The sequence below is a fragment of the Neopsephotus bourkii genome, unplaced genomic scaffold (assembly GCF_033783945.1).
Source record: "Neopsephotus bourkii isolate Nb327-2 ecotype Australia unplaced genomic scaffold, CSIRO-AGI_Nbou_v1 NB_1491, whole genome shotgun sequence".
Classification (NCBI taxonomy): domain Eukaryota; kingdom Metazoa; phylum Chordata; class Aves; order Psittaciformes; family Psittacidae; genus Neopsephotus; species Neopsephotus bourkii.
In genome coordinates this window covers 321,633-336,264 of record NW_026901967.1, presented here as the reverse complement: position 1 = coordinate 336,264, position 14,632 = coordinate 321,633, and the positions used below count along the sequence as shown (strand labels likewise).

Sequence of the window (14,632 nt, the reverse complement as noted above, 5' to 3'; positions counted from 1 at the left end):
ATAGCAGCCTAGTCTATTAAGGATCAAGAAGTACTGTTCTACCAGGAGTGAGGGGTTTTTAGCTTGGTGGCATCTTCCAAATGTTCTAAGGAATAATGTAAAAAGAAGTCTAACAAAATTGTTTCTACTGCTGAAAAAAATTAAATTACTGCAAAAATTATTTGAAAGGGAGGGAAAAAACAGGTAAGAAGCTTGGTCTAGAGTGATTATGTACTGCACATGTATGCAGCTGGCTGTGTAAGTGCAAGTGAAAATAGACACAACAGGTACAAGATACATTCCAGAATTTAAAGTGCATTTTGTATTGTGCCTAACAGGGTGATGCATGATGAAGTCAGCGACACAGAAAACATCCGGAAGAATCTAGCCATAGAAAGAACTATAGTAGAAGGCTGTGATATATTACTAGATACCAGTCAAACCTTTATACGCCAGGGTAAGACATTCTTTTTTAAAGCTATCTATATAATAATGACAAAACTGTACTAAACCCAACAGGGTTCATCAGGTCACTGTGTTGGGCATAGCTAACATCCTAAGACTATTGGTGGTCTGTGGAGGGCAAGTCACAAAATACCCTGATGACAACTAATTCTGGGCTGTAGTGGAACCTCACTTCTGTGCTCTTTTCTTTAAGAGCCATGAAAACCAGCAGCACATAAATAGTATAACACCAGTAATGTAGGTTCTGCCTGGACAGTGATCTTCAAAGGGATAGAAATTACCTACAGCTCCATAGACCAGGACTGCTTAGCCAGTTAACATGGCAGTCCCAGCTGATACCAACATTCAGGCAAAGGTGCAGGAGAAACTTGAAGCTTTGCAAGTGGTAAAGTAATTGCTAGGAAAGAAAAGAGCTGTCAATTGTTCCCATCTTTTTTGGTGCTTTGAAAACAGCTCAATGACAGTGTGACCATGGATGTTGTAGCTGAGCATACTCATTTTGCCCTTGAAATGCTCATTTTGGGGCTTTTGTAGAAGTTCAGGATAGATATAAAAAGCACCTGTACACAAGAATTCATGAAGAAAAGGCTTCCTGTTCTGCCAGGAATGTAAGACTACTAATACAATAGTTAGTAAAACAAGAGGGAAAGAGCCATACTGTATTCATTTTTGTCTATTCTTGGTGGGTTTGGAAATTCTTTTTATTGAAATTTAGTTATAGCAGAAGAATTTGTTGTTAAGTTCCACAAAATTGTGGTAAAATAACTCTTCCATTTAAAATAAATGTCAACTTTTTACTAGGAACTTCAATCTGGTTGCACTTCTTATTTGGTGAGGTTTACCTTTTTTTTTTTTCCTCCCATATGTATAATTTCCTTCTGGAACTTTTAAAAACAAGTCAGTAGTTTTGTATACAGTAACTACAGATCTGTATGTAGTATAGAGTTTGGACTGGGAAAAACTTCTTTGTGTCTGAAAAGCATTATATGTATTAGGAATGTAATTTAGGTGCATCCTTTCATGAGGTCTTTTCATGAGCCTCAGCAGAACAGTTGGTATTTAATAGAGCTGCATACACAGTTGTTAATTAATAGGTTTTGTATACATTTTGAGATCTATTCTACGCTGTTTCTGTAGTCATATGACCAATCTATGAAACTTTCTGTAATAACCGCCAAGATTGTTTGTATGACAGTCACTATTAAATTTCTTGAGTCTTCGTTAAATGTGTATTTGTTGTAACTGAGGTATTTAAAGAGTTATGCATATGGCTTTAAGAAAAACATAGAGCTGTTATATTGTATCTACAGCCAAAACATTATAGGGCTGTGATAATCCTAGATTGACTTTAACCATGAAATTTAATTAATTTTTTTATTTTTTCAAGGTGATTACAATATTTCATATTTATATATTTGTTGGGGCTTTCCTTCTTAAGATTGACTGGTATTATTTTGTCTGTGTACCCAATGTTTCTTCAGTAAAATCTTACTATTTTTTCTGGGGAATCAGTCTGAAAAAGATTACTGTTGAAGGGTTAGACCCAGGTCAAACTCTCCAGTTTGGTCAAACTTAAACAAATAGTTTAAGTAAATTAAATTCAGATTTCTTTCTGGGCATACAGTCAAAGGATGATGGATAAGACTGTAGGCTACAGGGGCTGTACAGAAGGCTTTTCGAACATCCACTGCATGTGATTTTGTGAGTGCAAAAATCTGAATAGAGCTAACGAAATAACACAGAGTGCTTTTTCCTTTCACACATGACAGTAGGGTCACTCTGACTGTGATATGCACCTCCTCTACTTTTGATTATGCTCCTATTCTTTGTATTGATCAGTGTAGATTGGTACAGGAAACCACTTTTCAGCTGAAAAGAGAAGAGATGTGCCTTTACCTTTTTTTCAGGCTTTTTCTGTGAAGGCATATTACAATTTTGCTATGTTTTATATATTTTATTTTTCTAAGAAGAGATTGATTCTGTTGAGCTATGCAAGTTAAGACCATGGGAACTGTCTCTGGCAGTGCTTTGCAATGTAGATCATGGATTCCCCTTCAGGTTTCTTTAGGTCTGCTTTTCTCTGTCTCTTGCTTAGATACAGCCTTCATTGCCAGGCATCCTGTAAGTCTTGGCAGACAATTAAGGAACATATTCTTTTAGAGTCTAAAGGAAACATAAGGAGTCCCAAAATGCAATCCAACATTGGCTGACACCCAGACAACAGGGCATCTCAAGGCCCTTTAGATACCTCTAAACACTCTGTCTGATATTCCTGCCATTGGCTGTTATTAATTCAGCTTTACTGATAAATACATCACGATTGCAAAATCATGGAGTAGTTGAACTTCAAAGAGATTTCTGGAAATTATCCAGTCCAGTCTCGTCTGTTCAAAGCAACATCAGCTGGAGCAGGTTGCTTTGTTCCATGTCCTGTCAGGTTTTGGTTCTTTTGAGGGATAGAGACTCCACAGCCTTTTGGAATGAGCAACCTGTTCCAGTGTTTGACCATCTGTTCCAGAGTTTGGGGATTCCAGGTTGAGAGAGAGGCAATAGATAAAAAAAACAGCTAGTTTAGTATTATACAAAAATATAGGGAGAAATAGCTGGCAACGGGTTAAAGAAACAGTGATGGGTATTTTTGGTGAGTGTTCATCTTAGCAGCCCTAAAGACCACGTGATGATGATCAGGAAATGAGCTCTGAGAGACATCACTGCAGTGCGAGGTGGCAGGCTCAACCTTAGTGGGCGTCCCTGCGGAGGCAACATTGACCTCGGTAGTTTGAAGTTCTACCTCCCCTCATTTCATGAGGCTTGGGCTTTTATACTAGCAAAAATATACACTCATTCTGACGTAGGGGGCCAGCCTACACTGGAAGGAGTAGCCAGCTATACCAAAAGGGTCTCTGGGGTTCAGGACTTTTAGGGGATTTTTGGGAAGGAGACAGCAAGGACCATTATCTTATATGTCTTGCAACTAGTATGAGACTCCCTTTTGCTAACAATGGTGTTAACTCCCTGTTTTCAAGGTTATGTTCCCACAACCCATGCCAGACAGTACTGTTCTACTTTTGTGTGTTTCACCATGGACCATTACCTATTGTTACTGACACACCATCTTTATGGTAAAATTAAAAGACCTCCAGAATGGAGAAACACAAACTTTAGATTTGTAAATCATGCAGTTAAAAATGTAAGCTTTTAGCCTTTTTTTTTTTTTTTAATACAACCTTTTGTATTTCTTGGATTGAACAAAGGGTAATGGAGTGACTATTCTGGCAGCACTGGAGTACTGAAAGTGCTTAGGTTTGTAGCGGGATAAAAATTCCTGAGATTACAGCTATACTATTAATGAATTTTCTAAAATTAGGCTCACTTGCTCACTGCAACTGTACATCAGCCAGTCATGACCACTGTTTTCCTTAAGAGGAAATCTGTAATAGAATGCATAGTAGGCAAACGCCCAGTTTCATTAAGCACAAAAACTTGATAGGAATGCATTATGTCCTTGCTTGATGTCAGCCATGCAGCGTGTATGTGTTTCCCTCTGTAAATATTGAATATCAAAGCAAAATAATGCAGTTTCTTGTTTCGGCATTTAAAAAAATCTGTTCTTATTTACCTTACTAAATAATAACATTTCAAAACGTTCAGCCCGTTTTAGCAGAACATAATATGGTATTCCTAAAGAATTCTAATGAAAATGAAAAAAAAAAAGAAGCTACCTGTACCTGTGTACCTGTAAAGCTTAACCTGTAAGCACATCATACTTATAGATACTGTTATTCTAAGAAGCAAAGCAGAAATAAGACATACAGGTTGAATATGGTTACCCTATATGTGTAGAGGGAACTTCAGGAGAAAAATAAAAATGACACTGAGAATTTTGTGATGGGAGGTTGTTTGGGAATCGTTTTTACACAATACTTCACCTTGCAATGTGACCTAGGGGGGAGTCAGTATAGAATGGAAAAGCCACTGTTCCAACACATGGGAATGATCTCCTTCCTGTCATTCAAAGTTGGGGCAGGTACGTTGTTTAGTCTGGAGGAAATGTGCAACAACCAATAAGTATCTGTGGGTTTTGGTCAGAATTTAAGTGAATACAAAATATGTTCCAGACCTTTGCAGATCTCTGGACTACTACTTCACTGTTCTGTTGCAATGACACAAATCACTTTGTACACATTTAGTTTAATTGTGAATTGTCTCTCAAAGAACAGTGTTCTGTTGCATATTTACTGGTGTATATCTTGCTATGCCAGACAGTGTGAGCTTCAAATATATTAATAACTTAAAGTTAATTAAATATATAGAGGGAGCTAAGTGTAAAAAAAATATAGATGAACAGTAGCTTTCTCAGTTACTTTAATTTCTTTGTTTAAGACTCTGCATATGAACTTTGAATAAGATTATTTATGTGACAATGTAGAATAAGAATTAGTAATTAATATTTCATGGGTGATTCTTTCGTCCATGCTTGCCACTAGTTCGAGCATTGATACAGCACTAGTCAATATCTTGTTGCCTCTGGAAGAGGAAGGCCAATATCCATCCCCTCATGCTTGTTCTGCTGCTTTTAACTTCCTTTGCATCATCACTGGTGATTTTTTGACATTTCAAGTGAGGGATATCAGGGAATTAAGTCAGCTGCTTCTTTGCAGCATTAGTTTCCTGCTGGTTTAGCTCTATTAGGTAGCTAATGTTGGAATAAGGGAGAGCCGGTGTGATAGTAAGGATAGACATGTTGGAAAGAGATTAGGAGGTCTTTTGGCTGCACTGTCTGGTAACAGTTGTATCTAAAATCCTTCCCTTTGATATATAGAAGAATTGCACTTTACTAACAAATTTAACTCCAGATCCAAATTCAGAAGTGATACATGTGGTGTTACCAATCTGGAAAAGTTGGTCAGAGACTGGTTTTGAGGTATGAAATGTCAGAGGAGCAAAGTTGTCCCCAGTCTGGAGTTCTGCATAGCACAAATTCAGACTTATATAAGCAAGTTCAATTCAGTTCAGAAGTATTTTACTGGTAACACATTTTAGATGAGCTGTGGAGCACTGAAAATTATGCAGCAGAAGATAAGAAATGGGCTTCATTTCCATCTCTCTTGCACACAGGCACACACACGCAAACTCTTTTGCTTCAAAACCTGTTCTTTTCATCCTCTGCCTCTATGGCTTGTAAGTAATACATCTTTTGCAAGTCTAGCAGCTGTCAAAAGTGCAGCTTGCTATTCAGCTTCATTTTCTGATCAAAGTACGATTAGTGTGTTTAGATTGCATAAGAATTCGGCCAAGATCTAATCCTGCCATGCATTTGTCTATATATACTTGCTTGAGTCTAGTTATAACAAAAAATAAAGTGAACTTTTACATAAAAAGGGGATTGACTTGTCTTTAAAACAGATGCTGATGTATATTGATATGTACTATAATGAAAAGCTGCGTTAAATAAAAATATGATATTCAATGCATTAACACTTTAAACACTAAGTATTACTATGGTACAGTAAATTTTGAATCTTATTATCAGGTTCCCTTATTCAAGTCCCTTCAGTTGAAAGGGGAAAACTTAGTAAAGTTCGCCTGGGATCATTATCTTTGAAGAAAGAAGGAGAAAGGCAGTGCTTCTTATTTACAAAACATTTTTTAATTTGTACAAGAAGTTCGGGAGGAAAGCTGCATCTTCTCAAGGTACAGACTTTACCTTCTAACTCAATTTACAAAATGAAAACACAACTTCAATATTTCATTACTTTATGGCTTTAACCTGACATTTGCATATGTTGTTATGGATAGAATCAAAGTGGTGCAGAGTAGTTAACTGCTTTTCCTGTTCATTACAAATAATAGAATTTAGCCAGAGTTCTTGCTAACTACATTTTTTTTTTCCCTAAGAGCATGTAATTCTAATAAGCTGGGAGTTAGAAACAAGACCTATTTGTCTCATTTCTGTTGTGTCTATTTTTATAAGCTAGCACTGAATATCAGTTTTCAGTGCATAAGATAGGCAGTACAACCCCTTGGAATTACCAAGGAATATTTTCAAGAGCTCTAAGAAAATTATTTTTACAAGTCAAACAGCACATTCTCTTAAGATGAAAGCTCTTCTAAGAACACTCCAGTCATATTTGTGAAGAATCAAGCTTTCATGGTGTTGGCTTGTGAATAAAGAAGTGTTGGTAGTTTACAGAATGGATTATGTTGAATAGAATTTTAATTTGATAAAGACATTCCTGAGAGGTTTTTAAGACTGTTTGCATGCTTTCTCACTTTTCACCCCTTAAATAGTTAAAATATTTTGCAAAGTAAATAGAGTATAACCAAACTTTAAAAAAAATCTTCTATGTATTTTATTTAAATTCAGGGGAAGATGAAATTCTAGTTACCTTTTTTAATATTTGTGAACAAGTCTGTATGTGAGATAAATTACAGTGTGGTAAAAATGAAAAAAAATATACATAAGAGTATATTGTTGATTTGTTGGATTAAGGAAAAAGTTATATCTAATTTGTCTGGGTGCAGTTCTTCAGTAAAAAAATGTATCATGAAATTGATGTATCTTCCTAAAAATTTTAATGCAAAATTTTAAAGTATATCAATGTTTAAAAATAACTGTAATAAGAAATGTAAAAAGGAAAGAAACATATAAAAAAGTCTGTGAAAAATGTGCTTTGTTTTCATAGACAGGAGGTGTTCTGTCTTTAATAGAGTGCACACTGATCGAGGAGACAGAAGCAAGTGATGATGATTGTAAGTTAAGCTCAGCTGTTTGTAATAATTACAGTTTCTAGTTTCTTTAAATTGGTACCCTTTGTTTATTCTTCACAGGAGCAAATTGGTATGTGTTCCCTTTTTGTAAAACCTGAGGAATAGTGTTGAAGTGCTTCAGTAGAATAGATGTTTTAGTAACAGATGTGGTGGCATAGATAAGAGGGTTTTGTTGCTATGTTTGTTCTTTCTGTTGACATCCCACATAGGAGTTTCAAGTAGACTGACTGAAGGAATGTGGGAAATTATTTGCTGACTTTTATATTACAGCTTCACCCAGAGAATGTTGGAAAGAAAAAAGTATGCCTTAAAGAACCAGTAGCTAATTGGGTTTCTTAAATACATGGGGATTGATTAAGTTGGCAGAATTAGTGGAAAGTTTTTGTTTTGGAGACCCTACAAATCTTAATTGCAGGCATGCTCAAATAAAATAAAACACAATCTCAGGCTGATTTTAATGTTACTAATTTTGTCTTCCATCCTGCAGTTTTAGGCAAGTTTTGCACTTGAATTCTGAAATCAGTTTTCTTTAATTCCACTGGTACTTCTCGTATACTGAGGGTATATCAACATAGCAGTGTAGAAGGACTTTAGCCTTACTTGGTATATTTAAAAGTAATGTACAGCAACTTCCCAGTATTGCATGTTTGCAACTTTTTTTTTAATTTTGCATATGAATTTTGGATTCACAGTTGGGTTTGCTGTTTGACAGCGAGATGTTTTAAAGTAACTCCAGTTTTAAATGAAAAAAGTATTCTTTGTCTTACAGTCTGAAGTCTTTCATTTTGACTGTTGGGTTTTTTTCTCTCCTCTGGCTGTAAAGCAAAAAGTTCTGGACAAGTGTTTGGACACCTTGATTTCAAGCTTGTAGTTGAACCTACAGATGCTCCTTCTTTTACTGTTGTCCTTTTAGCCCCATCACGACAGGAGAAAGCTGCATGGACAAGTGACATAAGTCAGGTAGTTTAATGTATTAATGTTTGTATTGAAATCTTAGTTTATTTTGCACTTCTGAAAACTAATCCAAAGGAGAGATGTTGATTTCTTGAGGGCTGATTTGCTGTAATATATACAAAAACCCCTTAGTGTTACCTGTTCTCCTCAGAATTCTGTAATTATGTTTGAGTCATCAGTGAAATCTGTTTCTCACTGGGAAAGATGGGATGTAAAATACAAAATTGTCAGCTGACAAATATAATAGTAATGGTAGTATATTTTATGCCTAAGGAGAGCCCATCCAGATATGTATTTTGATTTACTTGTTTGTTCATAACTTTCACACAGATCAGGAAACATCTGAGAGTCCTGAGGGTAAAAACAGTACCACATCACATAAATAAACATCTCCCATGCAGTGAGAAAATAAGATAAACTCTGTTTCCCACCAAAAAAGAATACTAACAAACCATTATTAATAATTACTGAGCATTCTAGCAATGTGCAGTTGTCTTTATCATGAATGAAGAAAAATTGTGATTTAAAATACTTCAATGTCAAGGATAAAAAAAATAAGAAGAGTGCTTTTGGCTAAAAACATAGCAGAAAAACTTTTACGGGAATCTATCTGGGGAAAGAAATTGAATGCACTGTGAAAAATCTGAACTTTCAGGCAACCAGGTATGAATTAAGGCATTGCTGTTTTGTTTATAGAGTTACAGAAGCACAAAATTATTTGGGTTGGAAGAGAACTTAAAGCTCATTTAGTTCCAAGCCCTGCCATGGGACACAGTACATCGTTCTCTCACAGTTCTGAATTTGAGTCCTATTTTCTATCAATATTAAGATAAACAGTTGATTAGACAAGTATCCGTGTGGAATTTGACGGATTTCTAAAGATGCTACTATTGCTGGTAACATCTCCAGGTGAATTGGAGTCATAATTAGTAGAAATTGCTTAAAAATAAGTATTTTGAGTTACTTTCTTCTGGACTATTGTAAAGGAACAAAAATAAAGAGATACAAATCTCAAAATATAGTCTGAGCTGCACCTCAATGCATACAGGTCTTACAGACTGACCTGCTTGGAGATTTTTTACAAAATGGATTTTCAGCATGTATGCTGTTCCATTTAAATAGGAAAGTATTGGAATTATTTGGGGTGTAAGAAAGACTGCCTAAGAACTAGCTTGGAACATGGGATGCACAGGAATAAGCCCATTCTTAGCCTAAGTAATATTAAATTTAAATGAGAAAGTCAAATGCAGTCCTTGTAGACTAGAGATCAGAGTTGGGTCTGCTTCCAAAGTCCAGCTCTTCTCCTCCAAACTGCTTCAGCTCCAAACAACCCTACTGTGCTTTTAGGGGAAGAGCTGAAAAGCACCACAGCTGACTGGAGAGCTGTGTGCCTAGAAAGCTTGAGAGTGTTTTAGCAAGGCACAGGTAAACATGACTTCTCCAGGAAGGGAAGCAAGAGATGCTGAGGGGATAGGCAGTGGCTTAAAAGAGATAAAGGGATAAGAAGGGGCACAAGATGCTGTGTATACTCCATGTAGAGAGCAAAGAGGAAGAAAATATTGCAAGAAGCATGCCACTTGTCTTCTGCTGGAGGAAGAAAATTAGGGGTGAAACAATAGAAAATGCATGAGAATGTCTAAATGAGTGAGACCACTGGTCTCCTGAAAACCATGATGATAAGAGGGCTGGAGCACCTCCTGTATGAAGACAGGCTGGGAAGGTTGGGGCTTTTCAGCCTGGAGAAGGGAAGGCTACGTGGAGACCTCATAGCACCCTTCCAGCATTTGAAGGGGGCCTATAAAGGATGCTGGAGAGGGGCTCTTCATTGGGGACTGTCGTGACAGGACAAGGGGCAATGAGTTAAACAGGGAAGATTTAAGTTGGGTATTAAGAAGAAATTCTTTACTGTGAGGGTGGTGAGGCCGTGGCACAGGCTGCCCAGAGAAGCTGTGGCTGCCCCATTCCTCCCAGTGTTCAAGGCCAGGTTGGACGCTGGCTTGGAGCAACCTGGTCTAGTCGAAGGTGTCCCTGACCATGGCAGGGAGCTGGAACTGGATAAGCCTTATGGCCCCTTCCAAACCAAACCATTCTGATTCTATGATTGAGTCCTTGGTATAACCCTCAAGAAGAACACAGGAGTTATGATCACAAAAAGGGCATCTAAAAATATTTTGTAGTAAATATGTGTTTTCCTGTGTTTCCAAGTAAAAAAAGTATACATGTAGTTGCTATTCCATCACAGCATTAGTCTTCTTGTTTAGATTTCAGCTTCTTATTAAATTCTATATGCAGAAGAAATGTTGGTCATATTTTTCTCTGTGTTCCTAGTGATACCTCTTGAATTTATATTCCTTTCAAGCAAACCATGCAATTTTTATGAAAAATGCATGGGTTTTGTTGATGGTGAAGAAGCCTCCCATCTTGTTTGAGCTTGTTGTCCTTTAGTCCTGGATCCCCATTACTGTCAGGGAGGTGATAAATGCTAGGCCAGTGCAGACTGAGCGTAAGAGTGCTGAATTACCTCAGGCAGTTTTACTTAGGTGCTAAGGGCTTCTCTGTGAATTTAAAATGCACATGGGGAAATTATGTATTTTTATTTGATGTGTTTTTCTCAGTGCTTTTAGGTAACAATTTGCTAAAATCATAATGTGAATTGTTAAAACTGCACTTTTCAAATAATCTTAAATGCCTGAATTTAAAACCACATCTAGCTACATAGATCGTATTTTAAATGCATAGCTATGTAGATATATTTTAAAACTATGAAGCCTCTGATTATCTTGTTTGACCAATCTAACATCAATCATTATTTTGCTATGAGATGTTCTAAAGCCAGCAGGCTATTTTTATTCTTGAAGTCAAGGTAAATGTACCTTAGTATTTATATATATATATACATATATATTTTAAGGATACTTAAATAAAACTACAGAGTATTATAAAGTAAGAGTCTTACAATATTAGGTAGGAAGTACTTGTTGCAGAATGTATAAGCCTGATCCTCTGGAAGACTCTATGCTGACTTCCAAGAGCAAGGCTTACAGCGCTGGGTTGTCGTAACTACATAAAAGTACAAACCAGAAAATAATGGTGTAGCAATGGCTTTGAGCTCCCCCTATGTGCCACTAGCACTGAGCTTTTCTGAGGCTTGAAGAACAACTTACACACCCCTAGTCTGTATGCTTCTACTGGTCACAGGACTGCGTGCAATTTCTAAAGCAATATGTGCTGAGGCCATGGCCCAGAAGTGTCTTTCCGACTTCTAATGCCTAACCTGAAACATTTATACAAGAGTTTGAAAATAACTACTTGGGCAGCACCCTCATAGCTATGTGTCAGAACAACAGGACCATTTGAATTTGTTTTTACAGGTGCATTTCTAGAAACTGTTTATATTTCTCTTTGGTCTTTTTTGCACAGGGTACAGGTTAAGTATTAGTATACCTGTTCGTGTATAAAGGAGTCTTAACTTCCCTGCAGTACTGATTTTTCTAGCTTAATACTCATTCACTAATTGTTGGGGGTATTCAAATCTGTTCAGTTTCAAAGGAATTTCAAAGGAAATTTCACTTCCAACTCAAAATACTTCTTCGTGTGAAAAAAAAGATGCTGAGCTGAATAGCCTGAATGTGCTGGGAAATACATGTGGACTTGCAGAAGTGCAAATCAAAGACAGAAGACTAGAGAAGCCTGTCTGCTATATATCTTGATTCACTGACTTTCATGTATGAAAATACCTTGTACCAATCAGTCCATACCTGTAAAAACTATGCTTTAAGCTTATAGCGACACGGAAAGTGTGGAAGGGAAAGTGTGGAAGTCCCCTTACATTGTGTATTGATTTTAACTGATTTCAATGTTCATTTTCTAGTGCATTGATAATATAAGGTGCAATGGTTTAATGACCATAGTGTTTGAAGAAAACTCTAAGGTCACGGTGCCACATATGATCAAGTAAGTGCAGCATTTTTTCCCCAGTGTACTAAATATCTTGTTGTTTGGTTGGTTTTAAATTTTTAACAAAATAGAATGTGTATTTTGAAAATGCAACCATTTAAATTCCCCCCCCCATTTTTTATTGAATGGATTTAACGCTACTTCCCAAAATGTACCTTTTGAAATCTCTTCCTTGAAATGATAGGACTGACTCAAAATGGTAAACTGTCAATTCACAGTATTGGACTCCACAGGATTACAGCTCAGATCAGATTTTTATGTTATTTGTGAAGTAGCCTTCAGTTATGCATCAGATGAATAATTTTATTTTCTGTTAGCTTTTCTTGGTCATATCACTCCTAATTGTATTGAATATACCTTAAAATATATTCAGAATTTAGGTGACTGCAAACAAGTATAATTTTACAAGTTATTTTGTTATATTAGCCAAATCTTGTCTTCCATTTCTCTTATTTCTGAGAAAAAAAAATAATTTTCTCTCATAGTTTTAATTGATCACATGAAGTTAAAATCATTGGTCATAAACTTGCTTCTTTCACCCTTGAATTCTTTCAATTTTTTAAAAAAGCATTTTTTTTATTGTAGAGAGCAATTTTCAGTTCCAATTTCTAACATAATTTTACCTCTTGAAACCTCTACAGATCTGTATTTGCATGAGTTTTACCTACTGTTATCCAATATAAATATCAAGGAATAAAACCTAGGAATAGAAATATATCTTTTCTTACTGTTATCTGTCACTAGGCCATTACTCTCTCTTGGATGTACTCTGTTTATGAAGTTTTCTCAGATGCGTCTTGTAGTTGTTGCTTCTCTTTGTATATGAAATGAAAAAGAGATAATGTGTGAATACAGTGAAAGAGCCCATACCTTTGATCCCTGGAAAAAAAGCATTTTGTTGTCTTCAGTTTTATTTCAGGAACTCCCCAGTGTGTAAACACTTCTGTTACCTGCTGAATGTTAAAAATACATTCACCTGTTTTCAAACTGAGGAGTAAAGCAAGGTCTTACTCCCGATGTCAAGAGAAAGAACTCAATTCTAAAAACCATACAGGATCCTAATAGCACAAATTTGGTGTTTTTCTCCTGCGAAGCAAATCATCCGATTTTCAGTACACATTGACTTTGAGAATCACATGTCTTTGGATGAAATAAAAAAACAAAAACAAAGCCAAAGCTGCTTTCCTGAGGATTCAACTTAAGAAAGAATAATTGTTTTGTAATGTATAAGTTACATGTAATTCAATGTATAAGTGTGTGGAATGTCTTCATACTGTATTGTAAGAAAATCCAATAATTTTTAACTAAAAGGTATGGCAATATGGAAAGATGATTTACTTAATATCCATACTTTTTTCTTTTTTTTCTTTACAAACTAGGCCTTCAACTAGATAAAGTTAAGCAAATCTAAATTGGAGAAATGGCATTATGAGTAGAATTATGTAAATGACTGATTTTTGTTTGATGTCCAAACCAAATTTAGTCCTTTTTCTTTTCCACTGAAACAAAGACTCGCCATGATTTCTGCTCTGAAATTTGAGATATTTCATGCTGTTCCCTTTTCTTTTTAAAAAATAAAAGTAATTCTTGGAGCCTGACAGCAAGTGTTACCTTGCAGGTGAGACTTAAGTTTCACTAACAGGCTAATTGTGCTGTCTTTTGCTAGGGGCCATTGGTTTATTTTAGATAAAGCTAGATCCCAGCAGAAAAAATGCAGTCAGTCCACTATTATTCTATAGTGAGCTTTTAATAATATTAGTGTACAAGCCACAGCAGCCTGAAAGAGACAAGAGGGGACAAATCTACCTCCTGTTCATTTCAGAAATTTAATTATTAATGGTTTCTTAGACTTTGAAATGTAAATTAATTATTTGCCAGAAATAAAATTTAAATTCCCTTGGTTATGGCATAAATTATAACTGAATGGAAGCAGGTGTCGTGAGAGATTAACATTTTCCTGGTGGTGTTGAAATACAAGAATGCATGGATATTCGATGCTTTTATGTTGACAGGAGCAGTTAAAATGATGCCATGTACCATGATCATAGAAACATAGAATCAGTTAGGTTGGATAAGACCTTCAAGATCATCAGGTTTTTGGTGAATTGTTCTAAATTTAATTTTTGTGTAGATCTGATGCTCGTCTTCATAGAGATGACATTGATATCTGCTTCAGCAAAACACTGAATTCCTGCAAAGTACCCCAAATCCGTTACGCAAGTGTTGAGCGCATTTTGGAGCGTCTAACAGACCTGCGATTTCTAAGCATTGATTTTCTGAATACTTTCCTACATACTTACCGCATATTTACTACTGCAGCTGTGGTGCTGGAAAAACTTTCAGACATATACAGACGGCCCTTTACTTCTATTCCTGTCAGGTGAGCTCTGAGGATTTTCACTTTTAATCATAGATGTCTTATGGAATTGTAATTTGTTGGGTTTTAGTTTGTTGGGTTTTGGTTTTTTGTTTGGTGGGTTTTACCATCATTTTATATTACATAAGT

General features: G+C 36.0%; 1 protein-coding gene across 2 annotated transcripts in view; it reads left to right on the top strand.

Annotated features, from left to right (window-relative positions):
* RASGRF2 (Ras protein specific guanine nucleotide releasing factor 2) overlaps nucleotides 1-14,632 on the top strand; it is a 140,770-nt gene that overhangs the window by 73,142 nt on the left and 52,996 nt on the right. For both annotated transcript variants that reach the window (XM_061369282.1, XM_061369281.1), the window contains exons 9-14: nucleotides 318-436; nucleotides 5,978-6,138; nucleotides 7,131-7,197; nucleotides 8,039-8,175; nucleotides 12,041-12,123; nucleotides 14,258-14,506. In XM_061369282.1, the coding sequence (XP_061225266.1) occupies nucleotides 318-436; nucleotides 5,978-6,138; nucleotides 7,131-7,197; nucleotides 8,039-8,175; nucleotides 12,041-12,123; nucleotides 14,258-14,506 (816 nt within the window). The remainder of the gene's footprint in view (nucleotides 1-317; nucleotides 437-5,977; nucleotides 6,139-7,130; nucleotides 7,198-8,038; nucleotides 8,176-12,040; nucleotides 12,124-14,257; nucleotides 14,507-14,632) is intronic.